We start from the raw sequence: 17,099 nt of genomic DNA on the forward strand, positions 1-17,099 counted from the left end.
TGTCTGGCAGGGTGAAGGAAGTGCTCATGCTCCCCATCTCTGCCCCCCAGAATCAGGCACTCCCAGTAAAGGGAAGTCCTCCACAGGCCTGGGGAAGAAGTCCCGGCTGATGAAGACGGTGCAGACCATGAAGGGCCACGGGAACTACCAGAACTGCCCGGTCCTGAGGCCGCATGCCCCGCACTCCAGCTACGGCACCTACGTCACCCTGGCCCCCAAGGTGCTGGTGTTCCCCGTCTTTGTTCAGGTGAGCCTGTGGCTGGCCCCAAGCTTCCCTCTGGAGGAGCTGCCTCAGCCCCGGCCTCACGCTGGGACTGAGGCGCCCCCTGGGGAGGAGAAGTAGCTTCAGACGCTCAGGGTCCTGGGGGTTTCACTGAGGGAGCAGAGGGAAACGTGAGGGACGTGAGCCCAGCGGTAAGGGGTCCTCCTGCTGTCCCTTGCACTCTGCTGTGCTGGGCACAGGGCAGGCGCGCTACCACTGCTTGGGCCAACGTCACGGGCCTGCTTGCCGGGGCTCCTGCTCCTGGCTCTGGTGGTCTCTTGCTTGGAGATGGCTGAGGAAGAACCTGGAGGTCTGGCCTCTGACGGTCTCCTTGGGCTCAGCAAACCTGCAAGGCTGATGTTCGCTGGTGGCCTGAGAGCCGTTCAGGGCTTTCTTCTTCTCTCTCCTCCTCCCTGTTTCCCTCTCCCGCTCTTTGTTACTCCGTCCTGATAAAACCAATGGGGACGTCCAGGTGTCTCCTGTGTGCATATACACATCAGGAGAATCAGACTGGATTTTGTATTGTTTCAATACACAAGTGGCAGCACGAGCCTTTCCCATGTTGTTAACCGTTCCTTGAGCCTGTTTTGTATTTTCTGCACACTCTTCCATCACAGGGTATGCGTGTTTATTTCGCCAGTTCTCCATGCAGATACTTCTGAGTATCTACGCTTTGTCTGTTGTGAACAGTTCTGTGAGGCAAATCCTTGTGTGTGAATGGCCTCTCTCATAATTTTCCTTGGAAGAGTATTCCTGGAGCCACTTGACTGGGTCATAGTCACAATCATTTTTAAAGGCCTTTTACACACTTGGCAACAGGCTTCCCAGGAAGATTCTTCTATTAGTTTATCCTCTTTTCAGCACCATAGAGGGGACACAGCCCCAACAGCTCATTTCTGACCATGCCTGCCTTCTCTGGTAGCCCCAGCTCCCCACGCTGGGCCTGCTGCTGTGCAGTGCACCTGCAACTCAACGCTGTGTTAGGGCGGCTGCATCATTGGCACGCAAATGCCTCTCCCACACAGCTCTCTATCCAGAGGGCCTGGCTTCTGCCTTTCTCTGGGTATTTTTTTCTTTCATAGGATGACACAAAGGTCGTGGGTATCACAGGAAAGTTATTATTTTATTTTGTTTTTGACTTTTTATAAGCAATTAAAATTAGTTTTCAAAAGTTATAATTTTTAAATTGTGAAATATGTAAACTAAAGATGGCATAATACTTAAATGTGTGGTCTAGAAAATAACCCCAGGACAAATATCCACTAAGATGAAGAACTAGACCATGGCTACCGTTTTCAAAGCCTGTGTGTCTCTGCCGCTCATGCAGCACCCTTCCTACCAGGCTCACCCACCAGCCTGGCCCTACTGTCAGCATTTGCTCGCTTTTCTCTAGTTTTCCATCTATGTGCCGTTCTCTAACACATTTGGTCGGCCTCTTTCTAAATGTTATTTAATAGAGCCATCCTGCGTCCGTTCGTTTGGCTCCTGCTTCTTTTGCTTCGTATGATTTAGAAGATTCATCTAGGTTGTGTGTGTAGTCGCTGTTTGTTTCATTATCTTTCTTCAAGCACTTTCAAGCCATGTTATAAATAGATGTCCACGAGGACCTGTCCTGCTGGGGAGAGCAAGGCCTGCTGGGTAACCTAGGACTTGTGGAGCTCTCTCCTGGGCTGAGTGGGGCAGGCTGATGGGTGAGGTGAGAGGTGTGGGGGAGAATCGGTCCCTTGGGAACTGAAGGCTGAAAAGGAAGTCACTTGGCTGAAGTGTGGAATGAATGCAGAGCAGGGCCTGGCCCGGCCCGGGAGGGACTCAAGTGACCGAATCTCTTGGCCTGTAGCTCTCAGGATTGCTGCAGGGTCTGGCACCAGGTGCCTTCCTGAGGGGCAAGAATGGGATGATTGGGGACTGGGGGGGCTGGGAGCTGGAGGAGGAGAGCAGGGCTGCAGAGGGCCTAAGCGGGTGACTTCCTGCCAGAAAGCGTGGCTGTCACGTGAGGAGGGCTGGTGGGGAAGGTGGCAGCCACAGTTCCACACAGGACAGGAGCATGTCTTTCTGTTTCCAGTTTGCGCTTGAGGGGGCGTGTGGGTTCAGTGGGCTGGTGGCTGGCAGTTCCCTCTCTGTCAGGCCGCCACCCACGCCCGCCTGAGCCTCACTGGCCCTTTGAACTCACTCAGCTCAGGCCTTGCTCTGTTTGCAGCCGCTCGATCTCTGCAACCCTGCCCGGACCCTCCTGCTCTCAGAGGAGCTGCTGCTGTACGAGGGGAGGAACAAGGCTGCCCAGGTAAGACTTGCATGCGCTGTGCCCAGGGAGGCCGTCCTGCTGCCATCGCTGGTTGACCTCTGGCCCTCACCTGTCTGTCTTCCTGAGGGTCTTGGAAGCGTACAGTCTCAGGCTAGAGGAGACCTGGCAAGTGTGCCAGCCCCCTCCCCCTCCCTGCCTCCTTACCAAATGGCTAGCCTGCTTTTTCTTTCACATTTCCCATGATGGGGAGCTCAGCTCCTCTCAGAGCTGTTTAGGCCATCTTGGCTGGCTTGGTCATTTCCCCAGCCCCTGCAGGCATCCCCTTGTCGGTCCCGGCTTCCTGTAAGGAGCAAAAGAGACGGCACTTGTGCCCCGCTGTGATGAGCGGCTTTGCGGGTGAGAAGATTAAAGCAGTTAGCCGGAGAGATGTTTTAGGGAAGCATCGGTTACTCGAGTTTTCTGAGTCTGTATTAACCCAGATCCCAAATCCTGTGCTGAGAGATCAGTCTGTGTATATCCTGGCTGTGCCAGCAGAGCTTGGGGGTGGGGGAGGGGGTGGGCGCAGGTCCTGGGCCCTGGGCCTGCTTCCTGCTGGTTGGGAGAACCTCACTTTCAGTCCCCAGAGTACCTGGGTATCAGCTCAGCCCCTGAACTTCCAACTGTTTGGGAAGGCAAATGGGAGGCCTGGGATCTGGCCAGGCTCTCTGGAGGTTTTAAAGCTTCTGCCAATCATGTCCTGATGCCAGACTGCCTGCACCAAGTTGAGGAGCAGCTGGAGGCAGTGGAAAGTTCAGGAAACGGGGAAGCAGGAAGCACGTATCCAGCCCCAGCTCTGCTGCTGTCCTCTTGTGACTTCTACCCCTCTTCCTCTGTCTTCCCATCTGAACAGTGGGTATGTATTGTGTATTCGAGGCAGCAAGGGCCGAATCTGAGGTGGGCTGATCTAACAGCCTCAGCATTTTGGGGCACTGTGACTGTGGCTAAGGCAGGCAGCTGGCTTTGCTTCGTTTTGTTGTTTAATCAAGCAGACCAGAGCTCCTATGTTCCAAATGGGCATTGGCTTTGGCGAGGGAGCTCCCTGAGGAGGCTGCGTGCTCATTTCCACCACACTGGTATTGCTTACTGTATTTCTGGATCTCTCCTCTGAGAGCGTATCTTCTGAATTGCCTTGCTGGAAGTAAAACTTCATCGGGTACGAGGTTAGGTTTGACCAGCAAGCACTGCCTTGGAGCGGTGTTGGTGAATGTGCCTGTGATTGTGTCAGGAGTCAGAAGGTATGGTGGAAATTCATCAGGGCCCAAAGAAGGGGAGCCACCCAAAAACATAGAGAGGAGCACTTTAAAAAGTTCATGGAAAGGGACAGCACTGTGGCATTGTGGGTAAAGCCCATGCCTGTGACTCCTCCGGCACCCCGTGTGGGCGTTGGTATGGGTCCTGGCTGCTCCACTTCCCAGTCGGCTCCTTGCTAATGCACCTGGGAAAGCAGCAGAAGATAGCCCAAGTGTTTGGGTCTCTGCACCAATGTAGGAGACCCAGAAGAAGCTCCTGGTTCTTGGCTTCTGTCTGGGCCCATTTGGGGAGTGAACAAGCAGATGGAGGATCTCTCTCTCTCTCTAGCTCTGTCTTTCAAATAATAAATAAAATAAATCTTAGAAAAAAATAAAAACAATACAATGAAATCACACAAAGAAAGTTCACAGAAAATGGAATTAAAAGGTAAGTGTGGGGACTGGCACCATGGGTAGCACATAAAGCTGTTGCCTGTGGAGTTGGCATCCCATATGGATGCTGGTTTGAGTGCCGGCTGTTCCACTTTTGATCCAGCTCCCTGCTAATGGCCTGGGAAAAGCAGTAGGAGATGGCCCAAGACCTGGAAGAAGCTCCTGGCTCTTGGCTTTGAACAGGCCCAGTTCCAACCATTAGGGCCATTTGGAGAGTGAACCAGCAGATGGAAGATTTCTCTCTCTATAACTCTTTCAAATAAAACAAAAAGTTTTTTGTAAAAAAATATGTGTGTTATGCTGTTGAAATGTTTTGGAATCTATGCGTCTGAGAAACTCTTCAAAAGGTTCATAGAAAATGCATATTATGCAAAAACTATGCATGGATTTCAAAACTTGCTTCAACATAAACTTATCTTTTAATTCCATTTTTACATACCCTTATACATATGTCTAGATTTGTTCTTTTAAATTTTGCTCAGCATTAAAGCTGCACATTTTTTGTTTAAGACTTCTTTGTTCACTTGAAAGGTAGAATCAGAGAGAGAGAGAGAGAGAGAGAGAGAGAGAGAGGGATCTTCACTGTGTAGGATTCACTCTCCAAATGACTGCAATAGCCAGGGCTGAGCCAGGCTGAAGCCAGAAGCCTGGAACTCCATTTGGATCTCCCACATAGGTGGCAGGGGCCCAAGGACTGGGACCATCTTTAGCTGCTTTTTCGGGCAGGAGCATTTACAGGGAGCTGGATTGCAAGTAGAGCAGCTGAAACTCGAATGAGCACTCGGATACAGGTTGCTGGTGTGGCTAGTGGCAGCTTAACCCACTGTGCGGCAGAGCGGGCCCCTACTTTGCATATGTTGGGCACTTTCCTGCGTGTCCTCACTCTGTGTCCATTTCACAAACTGAATCCCAGTGAGGTGGGGGCACCCCCATGGGAGGCATGATGAGGAAACTGAGGCTTGGGTGAGATTCACTAGGACCCAAGGGCTTCAAGGTTGGGGAGGGCTGGAGCCAGGAATTAGTTCTTCAGTCTCTGGCTCAGCACTGTTTCCTGTGATCCCACGCTGCCTCTGGCACGATTGTTTAAAAACAAACCAGCAAGCCCAAGCTGAAGCCATCCAGAAAAATCTTTGCCTTGTGCATCTTTGGAGCCTTAAAACTAAGAACATCCACCCACCCCTTGAAGATTGAAGGAAGCGATTTGAAGAAAGTAAAATAAATACATTCCTTTCTCCTGCATTGTGATGGCAACCAACTATGTGGCTCATCGGTGCCCTATCATGTTATTAAGCCAAAAATACAAACCAACTCCAGAAAGATTTGGATAAATTCATAGAGCCCCAGTGTTGGTCAGGCTCTCAGGAATCACTTCTTCCAATTGCTTCCCTATAACTTTCCAGCTACAGATTTCCTGGTCAGTTCTCCTCGGGGCGATGGAGAGCACTAAATTGTAGAAAGCCTCTACGCAGAATTAATGTCTGTATTTCTGGAATGTTCTTTCCTCTTGCTTCTTTGTCCCATCTCCTCTCTGGGCAGGCTCAGATTTGCTAATGTCTGTGAGCGGATCCAGTCCCACACCATGAACTGTCCCCCCCTGCCCCATCATACCCCGTGCTAAAAATCACATGCTTGAGTGTCCTGAGATCAGACCAGCACTTTGGAGCAGCCTCACTGAAGCGTTCAAACCATAGTTACTGCACGTGTGCTGCAGAGGCCAGGCTGGTGCTAGGTTCCAGGAATACTATGAAGCACCAGACACACCCTCACTTTACACTCTGACTCATTCAGTTTACCATTAACCAAGGCACCAAGGTCTTTTCTGCAAACCCTGCCCTTAGGCCATATTCCCGGGAGAAAGTATGGTTAGGGCCACTTGGGAGAAGTCACCCTCCAAGTTGTAAGGATTCCAGTACCCAAATGGTCCCCTCAATCCCTGACCCTTTGGGAGAACAGATGTGTCCTTGGAGAAGACACCTGGTGACTCCATGGCCTGTGGGGGAAGCCAGCAGGTGCCCGTTCCAGGGAGATCCAGCAGGATGCCGGTGACATGGGAGGGGCCACGTGTCCTCCCCAGGCACGCTCGCTCTCTGCCTTGCCTCAAGCCGTGTGCCAGCTCTGCCTTTTTCCTGACCTGACCTTTGGGGAAATTTTTCATTCATGCCTTAATCACTTCCTGTCTAGACCATATTCTCAGCTCTGGGACTCAGCCCCAGCAGTGGCCTGGGGCTTTTCTCACCTTGCCCTGACTCCCCCCTCCCCCCCACCCCCTTGCCTTCCATGCAGCCTTCCCTGGGCCTGGGCCATCTTTTGTCTCCCCAGGTTGTCTCCTCCAGCCCTTCCTCTGTGGGCTTTCCTATGGGCCAGGAGGTGACTGCCAGATTGCCCTTGAGTTGGGGGAGCCTGAGGGTTTGCAGCTAGTTTTGAGTCTTCTTTCTGTCACCTTGCACTTTGAGGTCCTTGCTTCAGACAACCAACCCCTCAAATCCTCGTGAACTCTTTGTTTTTCCCCCTTCCTTTAACTACTTTATTATTATTCGGCCTCCTTTGTCCCTCTTCTTTTTGGAATCCCTGTTTGGATTCTTTTACATTCAGGGATAGGACAACTATAGGGTCAGCCAGACCTGGCTGTGTGGCTATGGACAGGTCACTTAACCTCTCTGATCTGTAGGGTCCTCACACGTAAATGAGGGCAATGATGTTATTTAAATGAGGATCCACTGAGCAGGAAGTAACTCACCCCCAAGATCTCTTCCTTCCCAGAGCTCTTTAGCCTCCATGTTTGGGCCCCCTGGAGAAGCCAGAGCTGCTGCCAGTCTCCTGTTTGAGGACATCTGGTCCCCTATTGTCTGTGTGGCCCATATCCCCTCATTTTCCTGTGTTTATGCTACTTTCAAAAAGCCAAGAGATTCTTGGGATACAAGATATTTTCAAATTATAAAAATAACAGAGGCCGGCGCCGCGGCTCACTAGGCTAATCCTCCACCTAGTGGCGCCGGCACACCGGGTTCTAGTCCTGGTCGGGGCGCCGGATTCTGTCCCGGTTGCCCCTCTTCCAGGCCAGCTCTCTGCTGTGGCCCGGGAGTGCAGTGGAGGATGGCCCAAGTGCTTGGGCCCTGCACCCCAGGGAAGACCAGGAGAAGCACCTGGCTCCTGCCTTCGGATCAGCGCGGTGCGCCGGCCACAGCGGCCATTGGAGGGTGAACCAACGGCAAAGGAAGACCTTTCTTTATGTCTCTCTCTCTCTCACTATCCACTCTGCCTGTCAAAAACAAACAAACAAACAAACAAAAAAAACCCAAAAAACAAAACACCAGAGTCTTATTGTGAAATAATGCGAATTAAGCAGAAATATATGAAGTCAAGTCCCACTGCCCTGGTGTAAGGAATATGGTGAGTATTCTAAGTGCTGAAAAGATCTGTAGGTGTGTGCGCTCGGTGCTGAGACCAAGATGCCACTTGAGATGCCTGCGTCCCACTTGGAGTGCTGGGTTCAAATCCTGGCTCCGGCCTGAGTCCAGCTTCCTGCTCATGCATCCTGGGAGGCAGCACGTGATGGCTCAAGCACTTGGGTACTGGCTACGCACATGGGCAACCCAGATTGAGTTCTGGCCTCCTGACTGGCCTGGCACAGCCCTGGCTATTGCGGGTATTTGGGGGAATGAAACAAGATGGAAGCTCTCTCCCTGCCTATCTCTGTCTCTCTGCCTTTCAAATTAAAATTAATAAAAAGTTAAATAAAAATGGAGAGAGATCTATAGTTTTACAAAAAGTGGATCATACTTTCGGTATTTCTGCCCACTGTGCTATTTTGGCTTATGATAGATTTTTATTTCTGCCCACACAGCCGTACTTTGTGCTTTGCATGGTCACGTCAGTTCTGCCACATGAACATAACATGGCTTGTTTCCTCCATCCTCTCTTGCTGGGCGTTTGCATTATTGGTGAGAACATCCTTGTAGATTGCTGTTTACGTATCCGGTGTTTACGTATCCTGGTGTTTACGTATCCTCCATCCTTGGAGGATGGAGTCTTAGGAGTGCATGGTGTGGACTTGATAGCTTAAATGCACCATGTTGACTCCTTAAATTTCAACAACAATCCAGCACACTCTCACTGTGCCCCTCAGTACATCCCAAGTACTCTGGCTGATTCTTTCTACGAAACAAGCGACAGACAGAACAGCGAAATGTCAGGTTTTGACACCTCAAAGGGGAGTTCACATAATTAATACTTTGTTTTCTTTGGAGACTCTAAAATTGGATTTTATTGCTTTTTGCTGAAAGGCCACTGCAGGATTTACACAACAAAGACCAGTGTAATCTTCACTGGCATTAGAGGATCAAGTGGATTTTTTTTTTAGCATCAAAATATGCTGAGCATGCCTGTTGGTTTACCTATAGTGTCTAAAAATAGTCCTCTCCTTTGTTTTTGGAGCAGCAGATACATAAAAGAGATAAAAGTCATGTACGTATCTGTATTGGCGCATAAGGAACTGGCTTTTTCTCAAACTGATTTATGATTAATGCAGTTAGCATTTTCTGTAAGGACTTTGGAAATAGAACCTCACAGTACACAATGCTTCACTTGAGTCTCCAAAGGGCTTGTGCAAGGAGCTTGGGAAGGACCCAGGGACCTGGCGGGAGAGTCTAGGGTGGTCGTTTGGTCAAAGAGGTGGGTTGGGGGCCTCGGGCTCTAGAGAGACCTGCCCAGGCTGTCTGCCATGGAGGGTGACAGCCCTTCTTTGTCCCCTGTTCCTTTTCTCCTGCTTCGAGGAGTGGAAGTGTAGGAGAGCGGCAGGTGGAGGGGCTGTCTCCTCTGCAGGCAGCTCTCTGTGCAGGCCTGAGTTGCTCCTCGCTCTGCCCCAGCTGCCAAGGTTGCATTGCCCGGAGCTCCAAGGGAGGCTGGGGCTCCCATGCCCAGGGGACAGCGGAGCAGCCTGTTTGCCTTCTTCCGGTGCAGGTAACCCTGTTCGCCTACTCGGACCTGCTGCTCTTCACGAAGGAGGACGAGCCTGGCCGCTGCAACGTCCTGAGGAACCCCCTGTACCTCCAGAGCGTGAAGCTGCAGGAAGGTAGGAGGTGTCCCGCCGCGGCGGCAGCAGGCAGCACGGTGCTGGTGTCCGTTCTCCCCCGGCAAGACCTCTGCTGCGCCCCGAGCTTCCCAGGGACGTTTCTGCCCTAGCGAGTGAGGGGGTGGGAAGAGCTTTGCACTCAGTGCCGTGTCCTGAGTGTCTCAGCCCTGCCCCTCGCTACCAGCTTGACCTTGGACAAGTTCCTCAGCCTCTCTGTTTCCTCCTGTGTGAGTGGGGATAATAATAGCATCTTAGAAAGTTGTGAAGATTAAATGAGGTCATATATGCAAAGCGCCTGGCCCACAACAGGTGGCCAATAAGTGCTTGTTGCCGCCCCCACTCGCCACACATCTCTGCCATCGGAAACCACGGCCTCTTCTACCCGCAGCTGCGTGGCCCTGCCAGAGCTAGCGAGCAGGAGCCAGTGGGAGTGTGGAGTGAATTTCTAACCCGCCTTTGCACTGCGCCGCCTCCGCTGGGCCAGCCAGCCGGGAAGCAGCTGGGAGTATCTGTCGGGCGGTTTGGTTTGGCGCCTGAGCTCTCCGCTGTGAAGGGCTCGATTTCCTCTCCCAGATTATAAAAACAACAACAGACCTGTCTGAGCACGGGGGACAGGGGCAGGGAGGAAAATGTGACCCAGCAAAAGAATTCCGTTTGGGCGGGTTTTGCTCCGGGAAAACTTCCTGAGTGCTTGCAAAGCCGTCCTGCACACAGGGCCCGGCCGCTCCTCCCCTGGAAGCTGTCAGTGTGAGAACCGCTCTCCGGGCGCCTCGGCACAGGAAGGCACGGACTTTCCCTTCTCCGCCTCTGGCTTTCTCCAGGGCGGCCCCCGAGGGGCAGTGAGGACGAGTAGGCCTCTGAGCTGCCATGCCAGGGAGCTCCCTTGGGCCAGCCAGGGGGGAGCAGGCTGGACTTCTGGCAGCTCTGCCCTTGGCCTCCCGCTGCTTGCCTGCCGCTTTCTGGCACCCGGCTTTCTCCTGCACTCCCCTCTCCCTGGTCCCCCAGCGTGCTCTGAGACCTGGACCCTTGCTCTGTGCTACACCTGGCTGGTCTGGGGCCCGAGCCTAGGACCCTCTTTGCTGCTAAAAGGAGGGAGGGAAGAGAAGGTTGCGTTTTAGGTGGAGGCTGGGGATGGAAAGAGGGCAGTGCCAGACCTGGAGGCAATAACAGTGGTGCGGGGGTCTGGCCTTGGCTTTGCTGCTAATGCACACTTGGAGTACCCGCCCACCGCCCCCCCCCCCCCCCCCCGCCGTGCCCTTTCCGCTCTCAGAGCCTCAGCTTCTCTGACAGGGGAAGTAAGGGTGGGGCCAGCTCCACCCCTCCAGCTCTGACACCTCCCAGACAGGACCCTCCCAGGGTTGGGGTGCTGTGAGGAGCTAGACCGTGAGTATACCTTCCTGCCTCCACCCCTCAGGCCTGGTCTGGGACTTGGTTAGATTTTCCTCTTCTAGAACCCCCAGACCCAAAACTTGAAGTTGGGGAGCTCCTGTGGACAGGATGGCCTCTCATTAACATTGCTTATGGCAGGAAACTCCTAGGTTTCTTGTTTGTCTCTTTGAAATCAACATGAATGCCATGGTTAGCAAAGGTGCCACTGACCTTGCCTGATGGTCCCTGGGAGGAGGAATCTGCCCCACCCCAGGGACCAAGGACTCCATCGTGCAACTTGCCTGAAGGGTGCTTAGCCCCTCGGGCCATGCACATGATCAGGGCCTGCCATGGGACATGGACCATCATGGATGCCCCACGAACATTTGTTGGGTGAATGAATGAATGATTACAAGAAGACCTGGGCCAGCCCAGGAGGGGGGTGAGATGGGCAGGAGGTTACACCCCTCCCCCTGGGCTCCCGCCAGCAGCCACTCAAGTTCTGCCTGCCCTCCTCCTGCCCGGCTCGCCCTTAGCCTCAGCAGGCCTGTGGGCAGTGGAATGGGAATAGGCAGAGAGCTGGCGTTAGTGACATTGGGACCCCTCTGGTCAGCCCGGCCCATTGTGGTCTCTTCCTGCCTCTGCCGCCTGCTGGCTTTGCTACTCTTTGTGTTTTTGTCTCCCAGGTGGCAGCATCACACCCACATGGTGTCTTGCTGACTGTCTGTGGTCTCAGAAATGGCCTAGAAATGTCCGCTTGATTCCTGGGCGCTGGACTCGCCCTGGGGAGCCAGGGGCCCAGTCTTGGAAACTTAGCTGCTAAGGTCCCACCCAGCTACGGGAATGCTTGCAGTTAAATCTGAGACCTTCTCTGAGTGCTTCCTCAGATCTCAGTCAGTGCGGGCGGCCGGGGCGGTGGCAGGGGTGGGTGGGGGGGAGCCACGTTCCCCTCTGGAGAGCAGAGCCTTGCGGAAGTGCAGAGGAGTCAACCTGCAGCCGGGCGGGAGGGTGAGGCTGTGGTCACCGACACAGGCTTTGGAGGCAGCTGCCTGCCTTCAAACCTGAGCTTTATTCACTGTGTGCCTTGAACAAGATATTTTCCCACCCTGGGCCTCAGTCTTGGTGTCTGGAGAATGGAGAGAACAGCCTTCATGGCTAGTGTCAGAGGAAAGAGGAGAGGGTTTGGTGAGTGGTGGAGTCTGAGAACAAGGCAGAGGGGCACATCTGTTCCAGGAAGCTGTCTCTAGACTCTGCCCAGCCCTTGGCGGGGGCTTGCTGCACACGGTGGGACGCCAGACGCACTCCAGGACCACATGGCTCCTGGTTAGCTCTCAGAAGGTCCGAGCACTTGGGGAGTTTGAAGGAAGACGGGGATGTATGCAGCATTGGTGCCCTGCTCCTCGCCCCGCTTGCCCGCCCCGCGGGGCTTTCCTGGGTCAGCCCCTTGCAGCCTGCGGCTCCTCCCCGCCCCCTCCGCTCCTGCACTTCTTTCTGAGGCCCTGAGCCATGCTGAGCGCTGCCCCCATTCCATCCTTCTCGCAAAGTGCTGGCAGTACAAGGCTGTGCCGGGGAGCAGAGTGCAGTGAGCGTTCACAGTGATGCAGGGCCGGCGGGCCAGGAGGGGGTCGGCTGTCACGCGTCAAAGCATCCGTCCACCCACCCCGGTGCAGGCGCAGAGAGCATGTCCCGGGGTGTGTCCCCCTGACCTTCGTCTCCTGGCTCCCTGAGGCTCATCTCCTGGGCTTTCTCAGTCCCTCCAGCGCTTTCTCTTGTGTCACTGCCAGCTTTCCATTTCGCTTACTTTCTTCCATAGATCTGCTGGCCCACTCTTGGCACTGGGGTCTGCTTGTGGAAAGGTCAGAGAGCGACCCAGTTGCTTTTTACGGGAAAGCAACCACCTCCTCTGGTCTCCACCCTCAGCGGCACAAGAAACCGGCAGCAGACACTTCGGACTGTGGTTTTCTGAAACACGATGGCGTTCTTCCCTCCAACCCCTCTCTCAGCCGGGAGAGCTAGAAAGATCGGTTCTCCCTCTGCCCATAGCAGGCCCCCATTGACTTGGGAGCTGTTGGTATCAGGCTCTGGCTGGCAGCTCCCAGCCCTAGAGATATTTTTTGTCTAGGGAACTGCTTGTGGACTGGCTTCCAGGGGGCCTGGTCTACACCCACACCAAGGCCCTCACTCCCTGCTTTGCCTGGGAGCTGACCTGACCCACATTCTCTGTTTCCACCTTGCTGCCTTCTCCTTACAACACGGTTTGGTTTTGTGGCTGTTTGTTTGCTTCAACTGTGTGTTGAGGGCATCTACTTTGGGCCCAGTGCTAGGCCGGGTGCCTTGATAGGAGAGAGGGGCTGAGCAGGACCAACATGGTGGGTGGATAAGGGGTGGAGTATGTAGTGGGTTGGAGCCTGTCTACTGGATGCTGCCCAGGAGTTAAATCTAAAGTCTTGGGGCTGGTATTGTGGTGCAGTGGGTTAAGCCGCCACCTACAACGTCAGCATCCTATATAGGAGCCAGTTTGAGTCCCAGCTGTTCCACTTCTCATCCAGTTCTCTACTACAGCGTTTGGAGGAGGAGAAGAAGATGACCCAAGTGCTTGGGCCCCTGCCACCCATTGTTTTATGGGGGACCCAAATGGAGTTCTAGTTTTTTGGCTTCAGTCTGGCCCAGCTCAGGCCATTTGGAGGTGTGAACCAGTGGGTAGAAGCTCTCTCTGTAATCTTAAAGAAAAAAAAAATTAATCTTAGTCTCCTTACTGTAACCTCCCGAGAGGTGCTTGTGATGAGGGTGGAGTTTATGCATGGGAAGCATTTAGAGCAGCAGGGGGCGCATAGCACTGTGGTACTGGAGGCTCCGTGGCACTCAAGTGTCGCACCTGTGCTGACAGCCTGTCAGGTGAGTCAGTTGCTGAAGTACAGGGAGCTCCTAACTGCACCAAGCCTGGGCCCCGACCAGCGGCCTGTGGGGGATGCTGCTAGGCCCTGAGGCATGGCCGTGGTGGTCAGTGCAGGTGTTCTGGAGGAGGAGAGGGGGTGGGGGCAGGGCGTCTTCTCGGCACTCAGCGTCCCTTCAGGAGATCCTGTGCTTCTGCATCTGCTCTCCTTCGCCAGGCTCTTCCCTCCTCCCGCAGTGCCCTTTCTTCCCGTCTCCAGTTCTAGCTCAAGAGGGGCCTCCTCTAGGAAGCCTGCCCCAGCAGCAGGGGCTGCCCTCTCTGCCCTCATGCTTCTGCTGGCTCTGAGCAAATCCCTTCCTGCCTGCGTTCTACCTGGGAACCCTGCTCGGGGTGGGGGAGGGAGCACTGCCTTCCAGCAGGGAGAGGGCTTGCTGACTGTTGAGTCTGGGATCCTAGACCAGGTGAGGGGGCGCAAGCCGGGCTGGGAAGCCATCTCTGGGCTGCACGCACAGCCCACACATTTCTGGTGGGAAGCAAGGCCCACCCAGGAACCGGATGGCTCCTTGTATTTCAAAACGGCGAAGACAGTTGGAGCGTATAAAGGAAAGCCCAGGCGTCTGCTGCCTCTGTGTCCCTCATTGCAGGGATCTTGGAAAGGACAGGGCCTGCTGGGGTGCATGGCAGCTCCTGCCTCTGGCTGTTGGTCGCTTGGAAGGTGCTCCCGGTTCCCTGTCCTGGATGAGGTCTCAACATTCCTAGGGCCAGGCTGACCGGCAGGCGAATGCCTTGCTGCTGAACATCGCCCTGGCTGGTTGCTAGTGGGCTTCCCTCTAGAGACTTCCCTATTGCCTGGGTCTTCCTCTTTCTCCCTCTTCTTCCGGGAAAGCGCCACACTCAGTGCCTGGACGGTTCAGCGGCTGGGACTCTTCAGCCAGGGCTAACACAGGTCTTCCTTTCTGTTTCTTTAAAGGCTCTTCTGAGGACCTGAAATTCTGTGTGCTGTACCTGGCAGAGGTGAGTCCTTCCCTTTGACTTTGAGGAGAGAGGTCTGTGTCCTGGTGCTTGAGGGAAGACGTTGGGCTGGGTTCCCTGACGCCAGCCTCCCCAGTAGGGGTCATGCAGGGGTCCTGGGGAAGTCCAGAATGGCAAGCTCCTTGCTCGGTAGCAGAGAAGTAGCATCCCTACCTCTCTGGTCTCTGTGAAAGAGCAGTAGACAAGGAAGCACTGGGAATGGCTTCATGATGGAGTCCCTGCAGAAGCCTGAGAGAGCACAGCCCAAGTTGCAAGTCCCCCTTCCTTTAGGGGTCACCCTGATTCCCGTTGTCCTCATTTGAACAGACCTCTGGGAGAGAAGACAGTTGATAAGATGTTAGCTTCAGAGACAGTGCACATGTGGGAGGTGAGCTGGGGACTCTGGCTGCTGGAACTCAGACCTGAGGACCAAGGAAGCATTGGGTGCCCTCCCCTGTGGCAGGCATATCCCACCAGGGTACAGGTGTGGCAGGTGGGATCCCTTCAGTGTTGGAGGTGTTGAGTCCCATGGAGCCAAGTGAGCAGAGAGCAGGTAGAAGCCCAGGCTGGCCCCTCCTCCAGCCTCACCACTCTGGATTCCATTCCTCTCAATAAGCCCTGCAAGGGTTATCCAGGCTCCTTCGTGCCCAGAGAGCTTCCTGCAGGCTGGGTTTGTTTTTCCCAGAGAAAAAGCACTTCTGCTGTGTTGGTTTCCAAGGATCTGTGACCTCCTAGTCCTCCGAAGATTGATGGTGGGTACTTAGTTCAGTAATGTGCCAGGTGATCTGACCCCAGGGGGCTAGGATAATGAAGTTCATGGGCAGCTACAAGCCTCTCTATTCTCTTAATGGATTGGTGTTCATGAGAGGCACATCTGTAATGCAAGGAAGACAAATGCCTGCTTGGTCCGTAGCTTGGGACATTCTTGATGTGGGTGGTTTTAGATCCCATGGAGAGCCCAGACTCACATCTTGATTGGAACTTCTGGCATGTGGTCCCCTAGAGAAGAAACCAGGAGAAGAGAGTCAGGGTTTGGAGAGGCTTTTCCATTCTGCGTTGAGGCACTGCCAGTTGCCAAGGTGTTCTCTCTGATAGCTCCCTGGCCACAAAGGTCCTGGGTACTGTTGCCCTCTACAGTCCTTGGCTCTGGGTCCCTAGCCCCTGGACAGGTGTCCCTAGCCCCTGCAATCGCTGGGGCAGATGTGCCTCTGACTGGCTTCAGGGCACCCAGGGTTATTGGGTCAATTGGCACATTGGTCAGGGACCATCTCCCAGCCTAGAATCTGATCCTGGCTTCATTAATTTAAGAGTCCTGGCCTTGGAGTTAGGGAGACAGGTCTGCCAGTTCCTGAGTGACCTGGGGCAAATTATGTAGTTATCTGACAAGAGGCCGGTGAAGTCCACCTTGCCGGGTTGTTGTAGTGATTAAATGAGATTCAATGAGATGCTGCATCCAGAGCACTTAGCACAGAGCCTGGCACACAGCGAGTGCTCAATAATGTTAGCTATCGTTATTTTCAGATTCATAACGAGGGGAAGAGCTTTTCATATTCATTTTCTCTCCATTAGAGACATCACCAATGCCTTATTGATCTTTTAAAATGAAAGTTAGAAGGAATTGCTGCTATTCTTTGTGTACACATTCAGATACAGCAAGAGCACAGGCTCTGGAGGAGGCGGAGGAAAACCAAGAACCTCCTCTTCCAGACCTGGGCAGACAACTTACCTCTCTGGGTCTTAGTGCTTGCAACTGAAAAATAGGCATAGCCATGCCTTTGCTTCCTCCCTCTGTTGTAGGGCCATTAGGAGAACTGCATGAAATGAGAGAACATTTTTCAAAGTACAGGGACAAACTTTAACTGTAGCTGCAGAGAAAACGTTTTAGTTTTTACAAAAACAAAATTAGCTCAGGACAAAGGAGGTCAGGCAAGATGGGGTTTTGAAGAGGCCAGGTGGAACTGGGTCTCTGGTTGGATTTGAGGATGCCCACATTTCAAGGCAGGGATTTGCTGTGCATCCCAGAGGTCTGTGCGGGGCGGCACTGCCTATGAGTAAGTTTCCTGAGGATGCCTTCAGGGAAGCTTATGGGCTTGGCCCTGGAGCCTGGGATTGAGGATACGCCGGGAGTTGGCTCAGTTGGATCACATGCTGGATCCAGAGGGATGGTCCTCATGTTAGGGAAGCCACCAGGAAGTGAGGGCTCCCAGTTTAGACAGATTTAGGGAGATGGGAACGCAGTCTCTCTGGTGGGAGCTGGCTCAGCACTTTTTCCTCTTGGCCAGGCCAATTTCCAAGCTCAGACTCCTACAAATATTTGTCCATCTAAGACAGCCAGCCACTACTCCTGGGCCCAACCTGGGTTTCAGCCCTTGTTGCTTTGGAAGCCTGCTGGGCCCTCTAGCATTATCAGCGTTTTCAGCCTCAAGCTCTCAGAGCCAGAGAGCTGCCCTACATGCCGCAACTGAGCTGGGCAGTGTGGTCGCCACCCCAGGCGGGGAGGCGTGGCTTTCCCCAGTTCCAAAGGAGCCTCC

The 17,099-nt window shown here is 53.7% G+C and overlaps 1 protein-coding gene across 5 annotated transcripts in view; it reads left to right on the forward strand.

Annotated features, from left to right (window-relative positions):
* RGS3 (regulator of G protein signaling 3) overlaps window positions 1-17,099 on the forward strand; it is a 127,258-nt gene that overhangs the window by 50,965 nt on the left and 59,194 nt on the right. For all 5 annotated transcript variants that reach the window (XM_017350087.4, XM_008273409.5, XM_017350089.4 and 2 more), the window contains 4 exons: window positions 51-247; window positions 2,460-2,543; window positions 9,185-9,296; window positions 14,528-14,571. In XM_017350087.4, coding sequence (XP_017205576.3) covers window positions 51-247; window positions 2,460-2,543; window positions 9,185-9,296; window positions 14,528-14,571 — 437 coding nt within the window. The remainder of the gene's footprint in view (window positions 1-50; window positions 248-2,459; window positions 2,544-9,184; window positions 9,297-14,527; window positions 14,572-17,099) is intronic.

The sequence above is a fragment of the Oryctolagus cuniculus genome, chromosome 1 (genome assembly GCF_051225735.1).
Source record: "Oryctolagus cuniculus isolate XC-2025 breed Fujian yellow rabbit chromosome 1, ASM5122573v1, whole genome shotgun sequence".
Classification (NCBI taxonomy): Eukaryota; Metazoa; Chordata; class Mammalia; order Lagomorpha; family Leporidae; genus Oryctolagus; species Oryctolagus cuniculus.